The sequence below is a fragment of the Botryllus schlosseri genome, chromosome 8 (genome assembly GCF_051294905.1).
Source record: "Botryllus schlosseri isolate E-star chromosome 8, Bs_hap1, whole genome shotgun sequence".
NCBI classification, from domain to species: domain Eukaryota; kingdom Metazoa; phylum Chordata; class Ascidiacea; order Stolidobranchia; family Styelidae; genus Botryllus; species Botryllus schlosseri.
In genome coordinates, this window is record NC_137243.1 from 28,035,892 (window position 1) to 28,053,937 (window position 18,046).

At 38.7% G+C, this 18,046-nt stretch overlaps 1 protein-coding gene across 1 annotated transcript; it reads right to left on the minus strand.

Moving 5' to 3' along the window:
• Nucleotides 1-7,253: 7,253 nt before the first annotated feature.
• LOC145445460 (uncharacterized) lies at nucleotides 7,254-8,548 on the minus strand. Its single transcript, XM_080323648.1, has one exon. The coding sequence runs from the start codon at nucleotides 8,502-8,504 to the stop codon at nucleotides 7,491-7,493; it is 1,014 nt and encodes a 337-aa protein (XP_080179774.1). The 5' UTR covers nucleotides 8,505-8,548; the 3' UTR covers nucleotides 7,254-7,490.
• Between the last annotated feature and the right edge of the window lie 9,498 nt (nucleotides 8,549-18,046).

The following is an 18,046-nucleotide window of genomic DNA, read 5'->3' on the forward strand; positions in this document are numbered from 1 at the left end:
ACTTTATGATGGTCACATGAATTTCCCGACAACAGTGCTTTTTAACGTAGGTGCCGCGAGTGGTTTGCCGGTGAGCTGTGACTTGAAGTGTGGTAACAAGCGTTTATTCATTTTTTTTATTCCAATGATTGTTTCACCAAATGTACTCGAACCAAGAATCGTCTCTATGCCAGGAATCATCAGGGCATCCTTCGTGTCACGCGTTATGATTTAGTGGTAGAGATTACGCAAGCGCCGAGTAAGACTACCTACACAACACATACCAGTGTTGGGATCAAGTCATTATCTTCGAGTCACGAGTCATCTCGAGTCATTGCACATTTTGACTCGAGTCAAGTCAAGTCAATCGATTTTCAAAGGTAACTCGAGTCAAGTCAAGTCACTCCTTTTTTAAGTGTGACTCGAGTCAAGTCAAGTCAAGTCAAGTCAAGTCGAGTCACGAGTCAAGTCACAATTCAAGTCAAATTGAATTTTCGAAGTATCAGTGACGATTCAAAGTCATTACATTTTGCTAGCTGTGTGAAAGACAGAATAATTAGCCATTTATCCTGCATCAAATAACTAATATAAAGTTTAATATGCATGCAAGAAGGCGTCTATCACACACACGTAGAACCGCAAATAAAATACGCGACTAACTGTATAGCTATGCTACAGTCTGTTATAATATCAGCCAATAGGATCGAATACGAAGCCTCGATAAGCTGTAACAAATTGATATGGATTTGAATCATTCAGGAGGGTTGGTAAAGGTGATCACTGCGCAATGTTAGCACTGAGCCGTCCAAGAAACATCGATACGTTAATGGCTATTGTATAATTATTATTATTATTCTACTACTACTACTACGACAACGTAGCCTGTGATCATTTCGTCTGTGGTCAATATATTTGTGATGCAATAATGGACGATCATTCAAAAGTACATTCAGTGAATGCCTGGTTACCCTCACAAGTGACACAGTCGTATCGCGAACAATACGAACATATGCACAAAATACACTGATTTGATTGATACTGTTTACTTGATGACTTGAAATTGACTCGTAAATTTTGGTCCGAGTCACGAGTCAATCCGCATTTTTGAAGCGCCGAGTCAAGTCAAGTCAAGTCATTTTTGCAAAGTGACTCGAGTCAAGTCAAGTCATACGAAAAAGTGACTCGAGTCTGACTCGAGTCAAGTCATGACTCGAGTCATCCCAACACTGACACATACACGGACGAACTACCTACAAATAGCATTCGCATGACACTTTGTGATGGCCTTCTAATTGTACCATGCTCGGCAATTCTGTAAATTGTTGCAGCGCCTCGGACCCGATTTGTATAGTAGGATTCGCGTCCCGAAAGCGAGGCAAATCGATTGGCCCTAGTTTTTCTAAGCCCCTCCGAAAGTGTTTCGTACACGATCCTGGTGTGCTACGACCAGGTGATAGGCAACCAAAGAGGTTGCACCCATAAACGTAAAACAGTAAAAAGCCAGCTGTTGCATGTTATCCATTGAAGATGAATTACGAGTCTGCCTGCCATCATTTCAAGCATTGTGACTAGAACTCGAGAGATTGAGTAAGCATAACTGGAAAGTAGGGATGGTGTGAACGTGAGGTTCGCGTTCGCGTTCTGAATGTGAACCTCGGGAATTTAGAGGTCCACGTTCACAAACGAACCTTGGTAGGTTCTGCACTGTGAACCTTTTTCATATATTATAATTTTCGCTACATTATAAAATTTTTGGTTGAAGTTTATTGCATTTCAACTGCGGCCCACTCTATGCATGGCGCTGACACCATAAAAAAGTCAACACTGAACGAGCATGAACCTTGACATGTTGCGGTCGCTGAACTGCCTATGTGATTCTGTGTAAGCTGTCTTCCCTTGAACTTACAGCGCCGCAAAGTCCTATAAGTTTCCCGATCTAAATATACGCGATCTTGAAGTACGGTAGAAAAGTATATTGCTTGAAGTTCCAATTGATCGAATTTCCTTATATCCAAATTATAAAAAGACACAGCAGTAGCACGAATAAGATATTGTCCCAACAAGATCGATAGATACAGTGGGGGAACGTCCGGTGGGCCAATTACTATTGACAAACTGTACCCTATCACAGCTATATCCAGAATATTCCCTTAGACCAGACCACGAAGTATCGTCAAGCATGCGCCATCTAGCGAATATAAGTATGGCTCCTAAATAGGCCTTTTGCAGGACTTCGATCACGTGACTAGATACGCATAGCAACAACAAATTGGTTAGCAAGCTACTTTCTCGCGCACCTGCTTCAGTGCTAAATATCGCATACTGTACTGTTGATTTCTGGTTGTAAACGTTTCGGAAATTTGTTGTAGAAGTCATCAGAGATTTACCTATGCTAGATGTCAATCCTGTACAAAGCACATAGAATGATATCGTCAGAATTACGCAGAAATCCGTCGTTAACGTAGCCGTATTTCGGATACAGTATATTATCGTTTTTGGGCTGTAAACGTTCGCAAGTGTCATGGAGATGCGCAAGGATTCAAATATGTTGGGTGTCTTTGATTCATGAACTATGTAAACTCCTTGCGTCAAAATGATCGACATTGTAGCCGTTATTTGGTAGTCAACTATGATTTTATGACACAAAATTCGACATTGCAGGATATTGACTGCGTGATATTTATTGCAGCATTAAGTTAGGTGTGGATAGTATACTATAGTTGTATTGTAGCGGTAGTTGGTAATCATTGCAGCATTTTGATGATTGATATCGATTGCAATATATATAGGATACTGCTATTTTTAAGCCTAAGAGACAATGACTGCCAGTGCCAGTACGTTGATGTGTTATGAATTCATGCAATGAGCTACATACCATATATATATTAAATATCCTAAGCTATTGTATGACTTCTCAGTTGAACAATTCAAAATATTTAGACCTCGACACCTATATTACAAGTTATTGATCATTCTGTCATGCTGCCAAGTGCCACTACCCGAAGGAAAATGATCATCAGCTCCAATTGAGGGTGAAACAAACTGTCCCGGGGCCTGGATTACTTGATTGATTGCCTGGATTGGATTACTTCACTCTATGGCACAGTGCAAATATCTTGAGTTTCAAGACATATGGCTATACCACATGCATACGGATTAATGATCTGATGGATTATCCCAAGAGAGCCGAACATAGGCAACTAAGATATTGATGATGCCTTCGTCAAGAATTCAGCCTGGATCCAATTATTATCACCACATAAAATTTGGTCATGCGGTGGAAGGCAGCGTGGTTTCATGCCAACAGAAAATGTCAGCAGATGATCTGACCACTGACTAAATGTCCTGAACTTCTTTCCCGATGTTGATGTCTGCTTTGAAAATGATATTTCATTTGTGTACAGCAAGACAAGCGCTCTTCCGTGGATGCTATGAATATGTCTAGACAAGTGGCTATGGAGGTAGAGGAAAATACATTGGCATAACAGTCTCGGCAGTTATTGAACTTGATAAGGTTAACATCAGTGGCGGCTCGTGACAATATCGGGTGGTGGGGCAAGGGCTGCGAGCGACTTTTATCAACATGACGTCACAATGGCGTTTTCCAACGTAAAAAAGTAACTTTAATATGATGGTCACATGAATTTCCCGACAACAGTGATTTTAACGTAGGTGCCGCGAGAGGTTTGCCGGTGAGCCGTGACTTGAAGTGTGGTAACAAATGTTTTATTCATTTTTTTTTAATCAAAGGATTATTTTACATAATGTACGTGAACTAAGAATCGTCCCTATGCCACGAATCAATTATCAGGTCATCCTTAGTAGCATGCGTTATGATTTCATGGTAGAGTTAGAGATTACGCAAATCGATAGGCCGTCCGAAAGTGTTTCGTACACGATCCTGGTGTGTTACGACCACTCAGCTGGTGGTTACGAGTTACGACCAGGTGATAGGCAACCAAAGCGGAGGTACCCGGCGTACGATTGGATCAATGGACTGGACAATTTCTATCATCATCATCATTGGTTTATTAGCAATTTTATCAGTTCAATACACCACAAAAATGCGATACAATGAAAAGACAGGAATATGTCGAAGCGACAAGGAGTAGTCTTCTAGACCTTTAATTTTCACTCTAAAGGCAACTGCGTAAACTAGCCTACGTACGGAGCAGAGATTCAATACGATTCATGTTCGCACTTGACTGGACCGGACTAATTACAATGACTAGAACTCGAGAGATTGCGTAAGCCTAACTGCAAAGGTCAACGACTTCGGACACATACGCATTTACGCAATTGTTATCTCATAGATTGGGCCTGTCATATTGAATCCAGAACATCAATTTGAATGGTCTTTGAAGAACTAAGGACAGCAGCCTCGGAACTTCGGTCTCGGAACAACATAGTATATTTTGGCCTTGAAACTGGAGATTGTGACGCAACACATACGGCTTACTGTCTGCTGCCAAATCGCCGTTGGAAAATATATTAATCAATAAATACATGAATGAAAGCCGTAAACTTAGCATAATGTTACATGAAATCATCGAGAAGTAGCATTCGCAATCTCATAAACCATTCCGGCATGGTACACTGTCAAAATCAATACAAACAGACGAACACCGAACTTTGAGTAAAATAGATCGAGGAATAGGCTGATCGAATGATCAGCTGTTAGCCGACATCGAAAATGAAATAGCTATCGCATTTGACAGGGGATTGTAAGCAAATGGTTTGAAGGCCACAATTTCACAGTGAAATGCACATTGGCGAACATAAAATTATGTGAATATTTGAATGCAAACCGAGAATCCTAGTTAGCTGTTTCATGCGATCATCGAGATATACCATTGGAAATATCATCACCGATCTCGTTATGGAACGCAGACTAGATTAGCACAGACAGACACCGGCTTTTCCGTGAGATCCGCAATGATGTAGGTAGGCTAAGTATCAGATCAGCGCGCATCTCTACCATACTCGACCTCGAAAACGAAATAACTGCCTCAATCATTGAGCGTCAACTTTAAGACTTGGCACCGCGTTCGATACTAAAATCAAGACATACCGTGCAAAAGTTCATGACAGATCTAGGTATGGAACACCGTTAAAATCAATAGAGACCAATAACGGCTTTTGCGTAAATCTGTTAGCGATAAATTAAGAGTCAGCTCTCACTCGACTTTGGAAACGAAATTACCACCCACATAGTTCAGTGATAAACTTAAAACTTATTACAGCGGTCGATACTAACATTAAGACTTACTGTGCCAAATATCATGACCGATCTCGGTATGGAACATCGTCAAAATCAATGGAGACCAATACCGGCTTTTGAGTAAAATCTGTTTGCTGTACAATGTACATGATAGATCAGCACACACTGAACTTCGGAAACGAAATTACCACCCTTATCTTTGAGTAGCAAGCCTGAAACTTAGAGCAGTGCTAAATACTACCTTCACGACATATCGTACCAAGTTTCAAGAATTATCATGGTGCGAAACACCGTCAAAATCGACATATACCAGCAAAGGTCGAGTCAACGCATATCACGGTAACCGAGTTCAGATATAGATACGATTGTTACATCACACCTTAAGGGCGACAGGCATAGTTGCCCCACTTGCTCGGCCATTTTACGAATAGGAGAGAGTAAATCACCGTTTCTTTATTGTGCGCGGCTTTGAGAGAATAGATAGTGAAAGCTTGTTATGAGCGCTACCGGGGCAAGCCCCGGCTAGGCATTCACAAAGCGAAAACACAGAAGAGAATTCGATTTTCGCAGAGACTTCGCTATGTATGGGCATTTGTTAGCGAAAGCACAAGAATAATGCGGGTTTCGCCATGATCTCGGTATATACTGATTGCTGTGCGTCTATAAATGGTTAAATTGTTATTGAACAGAATTTTAGGTGGGGCAATGCCCCAGTTGCCCTATAGGACGAGCCGCCACTGGTTAACATTCATTTTTCTTCAACTATTTCTTATGCTCTGGGTATCGAATGCACAAAAATTAATAAATCGATCTTCTTTGCAAGTTTATTTGTAAATTCGATGAATCAAAGAATATCATAAGTTCATAATATTACGGAGTCAATGCGAAAGAAACAATGTTAGTCGTCTTTAGAGGAGTTTTCTGAGTTGGTTGAGCCAATGCACAGAGGGGGTCAGAAACGAAGTACTATTTTACCTGAGTACTAGCGTCATTATGAGTTTAGGCTACTTCCACTTCTACTTGACACTTTTTAGGTAGTACTTTTTTGTCAGGTTTGGGATTTTGTCAACTAGAAAGTAGCTTTGGCGCATGATTGCATCCCCTTCAAGCGTGAGGTTGTCATAACAACTGGGCAAAATAGCCCCAGTACCACGGTAACTAAATTAATTTTTGAAAATTGCACTTATTTGTGGTGTCATCACCCTTTTGCGTTGATCAAGAAGATGCAACATGCAATGTTTACAGTTGTCACATGGCATCAATATCTAAAACTAAGTGACCCTCAACCAAATCTAATTCATGTAACGAATTTCTTGATCGCTTTTCAGAAATTCATTTCTACTTCCACTTGAAGTACTTTGGACATGTCCTGGAAGTAATTAATGCTACTTGTACTGGAGTATAAATTAAGGCATTACTTCAGCTCGGTTCCCAACAATGACCACGTCTGGGTATAGGATGACCGATCTTGTCACTGCGTTTGAGCTGCTCTAAGAGTTATATGATAGTTACTTCCCTTAGTTCGCTAAATATCGCACATATGTGACATCAACTATTTATCAAAATCGAGTGTGATTTGCCAAATCCACTTCAATCGCAGTTGCGAAGTAGTGGTAATAAAATTGGCATTGTATAAGGCAACAATAAAGTGCAGTGATTTGCTTAGTCTCGACGGCAGGTTCTCCCAAAAGATACTTCCGATGTGTTCAGCGACATTTGTTTTATAGCAGCACGCCAGCACCCAAACCAGCAGACAGTATATCCTGATCCTTGTGGGTCCCAGCTGCTTCAGCCATATCTTCCATGCAAAATCAGGCTCCACAACAGACAAATAGTACTGCTTGAACTAACAAATACTCATACAAGAATATAAGCTAATTGCTTTACTTCAAATGCATAAATTTAAGTACATATGATCAGAGTTAAGTACCGTAATACGACTACGTTACCGATGGATTTCTGCGTAATTCTGACGATATCATTCTAAATGCTTTATACAGGATTGACATGTAGCATAGGTGAATCTCTGATGACTTCTACAACAAATTTCCGAAACGTTTACAACCAGAAATCAACAGTACACTATGCGATATTTAGCACTGAAGCAGGTGCGCGAGAAAGTAGCTTGCTAACCAATTTGTTGTTGCTATGCGTATCTAGTCACGTGATCGAAGTCCTGCAAAAGGCCTATTGTTGAACCCCCAAGATTAACATGAAATGCCCACAGTAACATGCCCCCCAAAAAAAGTTATAAAATGACAAAGAACTTTTTTGCAAATTAAGTAAAACATTAGTCCATTACTGGCTCCTCGTCGGTGGAATCCTCGGTAACTTCCTCTGCAGCGAGAAGCACGACCAATTTGTGGATAGGTCGCTCCAAAAACTGCACATCGTTGATTCTTCGTCCGTACTGATCAATAGTACGGTCGGCGATGCGTATCTTGGCCTTTCGCACCAGCCCATCTGTCGAACTCGAAACCGAGTGTACGATTCCCAATTTCCAAGAGTTTCGCGGAATGTCATCATCATGAACGATAACAATATCTCCCACTCGAACATTTCGACTAACTTTGCTCCATTTAGTGCGTTGTTGCATGCCAGGTAAAAACTCCCTTCTCCATCTGAACCAAAACTGATTCACAGCGTATTGCGTTCTTCTCCAGCGCCTTCTTGCATAGAGATCTGGCTTGCCAAATTCCCCTGGAGGTGACAACAAAATTTTTGGTTTCATCGTTAACAGATGATTTGGTGTCAATGGTTCTGGTGCATTGACATCACCCAAATTGATAACAGTTAGTGGTCTTGAATTTACCACATTTTCCACTTCTGCGAAAAAGGTTCTGAGTGATTCATCATCCAAATGTGAACCTATTTGAAAAAGCAATGGTTCCAAAACACGACGCACCGTAAGAATTTGGCGTTCGACATTCCCATTCATATGACTAGCTTTTGGCACGTGAAAGTTGAATTCTATCAGATCACAATTTTCAGACAATAGATAATCTCTGACCTTTTTCTGATTCATCTCACCCATCGCATTTTGGAAGGCATTCTTTCCCCCAATGATGTTGCTTCCGCAATCACTCAACAGTGATTTTATCGGTCCTCTCCTTGCAAGAAATCTTCTCAGTGCATTAATAAATGAATCCAAGTCCATAGAGTTTGTTGTCTCCAAGTGTATAGCTCTGGATGACAAACAAGAGAAAATACCTCCGTACCTTTTCAATACGGATCGCCTTTCTTTGATTTCAAATGGCCCGAAGAAATCGCACGAGCAAAATGTGAATGGACCTTGCTCAGCCATTCTCGACTCTGGTAACTCGCAAGTAGTATAGTAGATCGCTCGTGAGCGGCTAATTTTTGCATGGGGCTCTTATGGGCGGGGTGGTGAGGTGCCTGAAAACCGGGGGTGGTGATGGCACCCTTTTAGACCCCCCTTGTGGTGGTGAGGTGCCATGTGTTCTTATGGATGTGGTGATGATGGCACCCTTTCGGGTATTGGCTGCGGTGGTGATGTGCCTTGAAAATTCGTGTTGGTGAGTCGTACTTTCAGACCCCCCTCTCGCTCGTGATTCGTAATGTGTTCTTATGGGTGTGGTGGTGAGTCGTACTTTCGGGTATACGCTGCGGCGATGACTCGTATTGAAAACTCGTGTTGGTGATTCACCCTTTCGGGTATAGGCTGCGGCGGTGATTCGCCGTGAAAACTCGTGGTCGTGACTCGCCTATTTTGCTATAGGCTGCGGCGGTGATTCGCCTGTCATGTATTCTTACGAGATCTCTGGTGATTCGCCATGTGTTCTTATGGATGCGGTCGTGATTCGCACTTTCAACCATATCTCGCGTGGTGTTGAATATGTACGAGTCACCAACAATAACCGCACAGACGGAAACGTGGTTTGTTGTGAGGATTACGCAGTGCGTGCGACCTATATTTCGAATGACCTGCGCGCTGAATTGTTGCCCGTGCAGCTGTTTTGTGCTACTATCGTATCGATTATTACACTAATCCAGTCAGTGTGAAATAGTTTGCTAAATCTAGGAATCACTTCCAAGGTAATATTTTGGTAATTAGTTTACCGCAGAGCCGGCGTAGACGGCGATTCGAATATCAACAATAACCGCGTTCACAAACTAACACTTCAAAAATGTGCGAAATAGGTTACAAATCCCGCGATCGCTCACAAGATAATACCTAAGACATAACCATCGCCCGCGACTTGGTGTTACAGGCATGCCGATCACTCACGAGGTATTATTTTGGTAATTAGTTTGTCACAGAACTAGATTTCACTGGTAAGATTTAATAACTAACGAATAACAGAACCGTTGCAGACGGTGATTCGAATACCGACAAATTTTCACTTATTTCTGACCCAACCTAATCCTCTGTGAAGTTGACGCTTATTCAAAAAGGTGTGAAATAATTGTAAAATCCTACGTCGGTGACGCGATAATGCATCAGACATAGCGATCTAGTTATAGTACGGTGTCGGAATTCATTCGCGAGATGTTCTATAGGTGAATTGAGATAATCCGAAACCGAATATTTTTACTTTGGCGTAGTGTGAATTGAAATAGGATTGACAAACATGACTACCATCTTTCCAAGTACCATTTCGATATTATACGCACATTGATTTGAAACAAGTAATGAAACATTGCAACTCTATTCGCGATCCCGCTTTCCGTTTGTCAAAGAGATATTTTAACATCTTACCATACTCAAAAGAATTATTCACAACATTAACAATTGTTAAAAATCTAGTTTTCACTTACTTGATTATATCACTGCAACTCATAAATTTGAATTAATTCATCCTGGCTGTATTCGTATGATCGGTCTTTTTTATTCAATTGTAAAAGTCGTTACTATTCTGAGGACAAAGTATTTACTAATCGGTGCATATACGATTTGACTTGAACATATTATATTTTGAGTATACGAGATTTGAATGTCTGAACAATAACTGAGAAATAATTTATCACAATTAAATCCATATATTACAGCGTAAAAGATATTGGAATGTCAGCAACTCGGTAAGGTCATAGTTACTACCACATTACCTAATTTACCCGACCAACTCGTCATGATCATTCCTGAAATCAACACAAACATAACCACTGACTTGAGTTAACCACAAAACAGCATCAAGTTTTAAATCCACTTGTAGCTTACGACTTATTTGAATGCGGGTTATGTTTCGTTGTAATTGAGCGTACGGAAATAGTATTACGTCTCGACATCTCACCATCTTACCATATTCAAAGAGTCAACCACGAAAACATTGTCAAGGAAATCCGTTTGTAACTTACCCAACCAACTCAAGCAGTCAGCCAAGCATACACGAATCCATACAATCACTAAAATCTAAAATCCATAACAAGTTCGGTTGTACTCTTATCCCTACGATGCATCATTTTTTATTCAACTTTAAAAGTCGTTACTATTCTGTAAGATAGAGGAATTACTACGCGGTATATTCTGCAAGACAAAGTAATTATTACTCGATATATTTTGTGAGACAAAAGTAATTACTACCCGTTGCAGGTGACTTGAGATTAACATAATTGTTTCAGTATACGAGATTTGAAAGTCTGATCAACGTATAGTTGCGACTTCATTTCTTACAATCGAACGCTGGTGTTATATCGAAAGTTACCATTCTGTAAACATAAGGATTGATACATAGATGTGTCAGATGTAATAGTTGATCATGACTTGATTATTAAATTATTCGTGTTAATTAGACCCGGCGTTGTGGTAAAGGATATGACAGCAACAAACTTTTCAGTACCGTTGTTATTAACATATCGAGTTGTAAAACTATGCATGTCCGAAATGTTCATGATTGGAAAATTATTCTACCTTGATACATATCACTCTGCGTATCGCGGATATCAGAAAATATTTTACAAATTTAATTGTTTCCAGTAACCAAGACTAAAGATGAAACAACAATTTCGTTTGCTGATTAACAACCGGTGCAATACTTTATTGTCGGAATCTGCGACATCGAATTGAAAAATACCCACATTACGCAGTACGAAAATATCACTTTGGGCTCCGGGGCGGTGTCATTTAATCTGTGTTAAACTCTGTTCACACTCTCTGTCGAAAATGCGTGAAATGCAAAAACATTACGAGGTCACACTCTAAGACTTTGATCATCAAAAAAGTAAATAGTGGTATCTTTACTGGATGGATTCTATTCAACTGGTCTTGGTTAATACAAAACCCATAACAGCAATATCGAAGTATGTGCTACACTGAAATCTACAAAAATGTGTTTGTATTGCTGTTCATAGTAGCGATATCGATTTGAACCTCCAGAATAATTGTCATCATGTAAGGGCAGTTGTTGTCAATTTGTACGATGTTCACTGAATGCGTACTAGAACTAATTGTGTAACACACACGATCAGAGAGATTGAAAATTTCCCCATTGTCATTCGTCACAATACTCGGCCACTAAAATACGTTACTTGGATGTGATTGAATCGCTGGCAGTTAACTCGATAAATCAAACCCCTTAGAAATTTCACTCACTCGTTGGATATTAAACAGTGTCACCTAATCGGTGTAGATCGTTTTTCTAAATGTAAATCATATAGGTCCAGCAGAAAACAATTTTCACTCACTCGGAAATGAAACCAATGTGTTGGTCTCCATTCGATATTTTGTTTGTGTCAAATACTTTGCAATGAGCACATTTGAGTGGTTGAGCTTTACATCATCAAGCTGTCATTTGTGAATCAAGATTTCGGTAAACTTGTGAATGTATTGTTTAACTAACCGAAATTTAGTGATTGGTGAACATACCAAACGATACACATCCACCTCCGAAATACTGCGTTGATCTTAATTCCATCATCGTGATAATCGAAGTACATTTCTTTCGAATTCATAACAACCGGCGTTTCTATGACATGATAAATTTTTGACAAGTTATGCTTAGAAGATTGGTTGCATATCGCGAAAAATATTATACCAATCATATTGATACTCATATTACTTGAGTTTCTACGCTTAATGTAAATGTAAACTCAGCCGTCTTTTAACATCACAAAGACATTGATAAAAAGTAGGCAATCAAACGCTACAAGTTTAACTTTTGTAGGTTGTGTATGATTACCCCACGCAACTCATTTCTTACCAAAGGTATATGAAATATATTCATGGCACACGGAAATACTCGATATTCCCATGCTACGAATCTGTACAATGATTGGTGACGCTTTCAAACTGTTTCGATACCTCAAGACCTTTATTGTCGGAATGGATGTTCATGTATCTTAATAATCAAATAGTTCAACACAGAACTAGTATTAACAGAAACATCAGAGTTGTTTACACAAAAGTTTGTAAGTGTACAGTATGTGAATACCATGTGTAAGTTCAGCACAATTATGGTATCAATCCGAGTTTAGGTAACACAATTTACGACACCGAGGTCGCCTCATCTTTCGTAAGACAACAAACCAACCAAGGCTTCAGGATATGTCCATGTCATAGCAATAAATCAGCTACTCCAACAACAGAGTACATATATTTTCTAGTTACGGTACTTACATCTTACACACAAGTCAATCTACTTTGCTAACGAAAAGTGCTGGGTCATCACATGGTTGTCCTCACAACAATACAACTAAAACATACTAGCAAAAAATGGTCGTTATAGTTTGCACACCAACGGTACATCGTACAAGTACCAAGTCTCGAGAATCCAGTTATTCAAAAAACGTGAAAGTATTTCTACGCCAAGTCGTGATGTTGACGAAAGCGTATATTGTAATATCATGATCGATTTGCATTCGTTGGTTACAAAATGTCACTACTCTAAATAATTATTTTTCACTCAAACACAAACGCATACTTGTCACCATTCGTTTTCATCAAGTACGAGTTCAAGAAACTTACTTACTACGACATGAATTGGTATTTTTATGTTGTGTAAATAGGTAATAATTAATTCAAGTAACACTATATCAACATCATCGAGTTGTGCGAATAGATTTACATGTGGTCTTGTGGTTTTAATCGAAGTACACAGCACGGTCTAATGTAGAGTCATCTCTATTGTACAGCAACTCGGTAATCGAAATGCATTAATATTTAAACAACGATCTTGATTCGTCACGCGAAAAATATCTTTACTGTCGCAACACTCTGATACTCTGCACAAGATGTGTAAATCCTTTTCACACTCATAATAATACACTAACGGGATACCGACGTCAAGCAACAACGTTTAACATTGGTATGACATTGTTATCGGATGTGATGACATTGGATCTGCATCAGTGTAACAATACATTTTCTCTTGGTCATCTAGCTTTTCCTAGAGTAACAAAACCATTTTCATTTTGAAATCCGACAAACACACCTGACAATTTGGTATTTGTTGCATTGACAATAGTTTGAAACAGATTACAACGAACAGTGACGGAAATATACACGGACTACCGGTTTCAGAGTATACCCCATCAGTCGTATCACATCATTATCATCGGTTAGCCACATACAATATGCTCTTGTATATCGAAATGCATGTTTTGGAAAATTGGACAATAGGCTTCAATAGTTCTTTGATGTCCGGGTTCGTGCTTTGGATTTTCCAGAGTCGAAATGTCTGAATAAAACACCTCCTCGACGATGGTTGGTATGTGGATAACGGTATTCGGAAAACGGTTGGATTTATGTCACCCATCGCGATAACAATTCCAGGTCGAGTTTTCCCCCCGCATGTTTACTATATTGTGTCTTTATTGGTCAATGTATGTCTCGACATTCAGTTTGAAATCGGAAACCCTGATAAAGTATGTAACCGGATCCGGATATCAACTCTGAATCGATAAACCAATGAAAAATATTCAAAGTAAACATGTTACACCCTGTGTTTCCACGAAAAAATACCATCCAGACATACGTCGCGCTTGTTTGCCCACATCAGTATACGCGTAAATGGAGGTGTGTGACATTGCATGCAATGTGTTGGTATACAAACATCGATCCACAGACATTAGCCGGTAATTTTGATGCAGATCCAATGTCATCACATCCGATAACAATGTCATACCAATGTTAAACGTTGTTGCTTGACGTCGGTATCCCGTTAGTGTATTATTATGAGTGTGAATAGGATTTACACATCTTGTGCAGAGTATCAGAGTGTTGCGACAGTAAAGATATTTTTCGCGTGACGAATCAAGATCGTTGTTTAAATATTAATGCATTTCGATTACCGAGTTGCTGTACAATAGAGATGACTCTACATTAGACCGTGCTGTGTACTTCGATTAAAACCACAAGACCACATGTAAATCTACTCGCACAACTCGATGATGTTGATATAGTGTTACTTGAATTAATTATTACCTATTTACACAACATAAAAATAACAATTCATGTCGTAGTAAGTAAGTTTCTTGAACTCGTACTTGATGAAAACGAATGGTGACAAGTATGCGTTTGTGTTTGAGTGAAAAATAATTATTTAGAGTAGTGACATTTTGTAACCAACGAATGCAAATCGATCATGATATTACAATATACGCTTTCGTCAACATAACGACTTGGCGTAGAAATACTTTCACGTTTTTTTGAATAACTGGATTCTCGAGACTTGGTACTTGTACGATGTACCGTTGGTGTGCAAACTATAACGACCATTTTTTGCTAGTATGTTTTAGTTGTATTGTTGTGAGGACAACCATGTGATGACCCAGCACTTTTCGTTGGCAAAGTAGATTGACTTGTGTGTAAGATGTAAGTACCGTAACTAGAAAATATATGTACTCTGTTGTTGGAGTAGCTGATTTATTGCTATGACATGGACATATCCTGAAGCCTTGGTTGGTTTGTTGTCTTACGAAAGATGAGGCGACCTCGGTGTCGTAAATTGTGTTACCTAAACTCGGATTGATACCATAATTGTGCTGAACTTACACATGGTATTCACATACTGTACACTTACAAACTTTTGTGTAAACAACTCTGATGTTTCTGTTAATACTAGTTCTGTGTTGAACTATTTGATTATTAAGATACATGAACATCCATTCCGACAATAAAGTTCTTGAGGTATCGAAACAGTTTGAAAGCGTCACCAATCATTGTACAGATTCGTAGCATGGGAATATCGAGTATTTCCGTGTGCCATGAATATATTTCATATACCTTTGGTAAGAAATGAGTTGCGTGGGGTAATCATACACAACCTACAAAAGTTAAACTTGTAGCGTTTGATTGCCTACTTTTTATCAATGTCTTTGTGATGTTAAAAGACGGCTGAGTTTACAATTACATTAAGCGTAGAAACTCAAGTAATATGAGTATCAATATGATTGGTATAATATTTTTCGCGATATGCAACCAATCTTCTAAGCATAACTTGTCAAAAATTTATCATGTCATAGAAACGCCGGTTGTTATGAATTCGAAAGAAATGTACTTCGATTATCACGATGATGGAATTAAGATCAACGCAGTATTTCGGAGGTGGATGTGTATCGTTTGGTATGTTCACCAATCACTAAATTTCGGTTAGTTAAACAATACATTCACAAGTTTACCGAAATCTTGATTCACAAATGACAGCTTGATGATGTAAAGCTCAACCACTCAAATGTGCTCATTGCAAAGTATTTGACACAAACAAAATATCGAATGGAGACCAACACATTGGTTTCATTTCCGAGTGAGTGAAAATTGTTTTCTGCTGGACCTATATGATTTACATTTAGAAAAACGATCTACACCGATTAGGTGACACTGTTTAATATCCAACGAGTGAGTGAAATTTCTAAGGGGTTTGATTTATCGAGTTAACTGCCAGCGATTCAATCACATCCAAGTAACGTATTTTAGTGGCCGAGTATTGTGACGAATGACAATGGGGAAATTTCCAATCTCTCTGATCGTGTGTGTTACACAATTAGTTCTAGTACGCATTCAGTGAACATCGTACAAATTGACAACAACTGCCCTTACATGATGACAATTATTCTGGAGGTTCAAATCGATATCGCTACTATGAACAGCAATACAAACACATTTTTGTAGATTTCAGTGTAGCACATACTTCGATATTGCTGTTATGGGTTTTGTATTAACCAAGACCAGTTGAATAGAATCCATCCAGTAAAGATACCACTATTTACTTTTTTGATGATCAAAGTCTTAGAGTGTGACCTCGTAATGTTTTTGCATTTCACGCATTTTCGACAGAGAGTGTGAACAGAGTTTAACACAGATTAAATGACACCGCCCCGGAGCCCAAAGTGATATTTTCGTACTGCGTAATGTGGGTATTTTTCAATTCGATGTCGCAGATTCCGACAATAAAGTATTGCACCGGTTGTTAATCAGCAAACGAAATTGTTGTTTCATCTTTAGTCTTGGTTACTGGAAACAATTAAATTTGTAAAATATTTTCTGATATCCGCGATACGCAGAGTGATATGTATCAAGGTAGAATAATTTTCCAATCATGAACATTTCGGACATGCATAGTTTTACAACTCGATATGTTAATAACAACGGTACTGAAAAGTTTGTTGCTGTCATATCCTTTACCACAACGCCGGGTCTAATTAACACGAATAATTTAATAATCAAGTCATGATCAACTATTACATCTGACACATCTATGTATCAATCCTTATGTTTACAGAATGGTAACTTTCGATATAACACCAGCGTTCGATTGTAAGAAATGAAGTCGCAACTATACGTTGATCAGACTTTCAAATCTCGTATACTGAAACAATTATGTTAATCTCAAGTCACCTGCAACGGGTAGTAATTACTTTTGTCTCACAAAATATATCGAGTAATAATTACTTTGTCTTGCAGAATATACCGCGTAGTAATTCCTCTATCTTACAGAATAGTAACGACTTTTAAAGTTGAATAAAAAATGATGCATCGTAGGGATATGAGTACAACCGAACTTGTTATGGATTTTAGATTTTAGTGATTGTATGGATTCGTGTATGCTTGGCTGACTGCTTGAGTTGGTTGGGTAAGTTACAAACGGATTTCCTTGACAATGTTTTCGTGGTTGACTCTTTGAATATGGTAAGATGGTGAGATGTCGAGACGTAATACTATTTCCGTACGCTCAATTACAACGAAACATAACCCGCATTCAAATAAGTCGTAAGCTACAAGTGGATTTAAAACTTGATGCTGTTTTGTGGTTAACTCAAGTCAGTGGTTATGTTTGTGTTGATTTCAGGAATGATCATGACGAGTTGGTCGGGTAAATTAGGTAATGTGGTAGTAACTATGACCTTACCGAGTTGCTGACATTCCAATATCTTTTACGCTGTAATATATGGATTTAATTGTGATAAATTATTTCTCAGTTATTGTTCAGACATTCAAATCTCGTATACTCAAAATATAATATGTTCAAGTCAAATCGTATATGCACCGATTAGTAAATACTTTGTCCTCAGAATAGTAACGACTTTTACAATTGAATAAAAAAGACCGATCATACGAATACAGCCAGGATGAATTAATTCAAATTTATGAGTTGCAGTGATATAATCAAGTAAGTGAAAACTAGATTTTTAACAATTGTTAATGTTGTGAATAATTCTTTTGAGTATGGTAAGATGTTAAAATATCTCTTTGACAAACGGAAAGCGGGATCGCGAATAGAGTTGCAATGTTTCATTACTTGTTTCAAATCAATGTGCGTATAATATCGAAATGGTACTTGGAAAGATGGTAGTCATGTTTGTCAATCCTATTTCAATTCACACTACGCCAAAGTAAAAATATTCGGTTTCGGATTATCTCAATTCACCTATAGAACATCTCGCGAATGAATT

Coding starts and splice junctions, on each gene's coding strand:
- LOC145445460 (XM_080323648.1), bottom strand. CDS start 8,504: ATGGCTGAGCAAGGTCCATTCACATTTTGCTCGTGCGATTTCTTCGGG.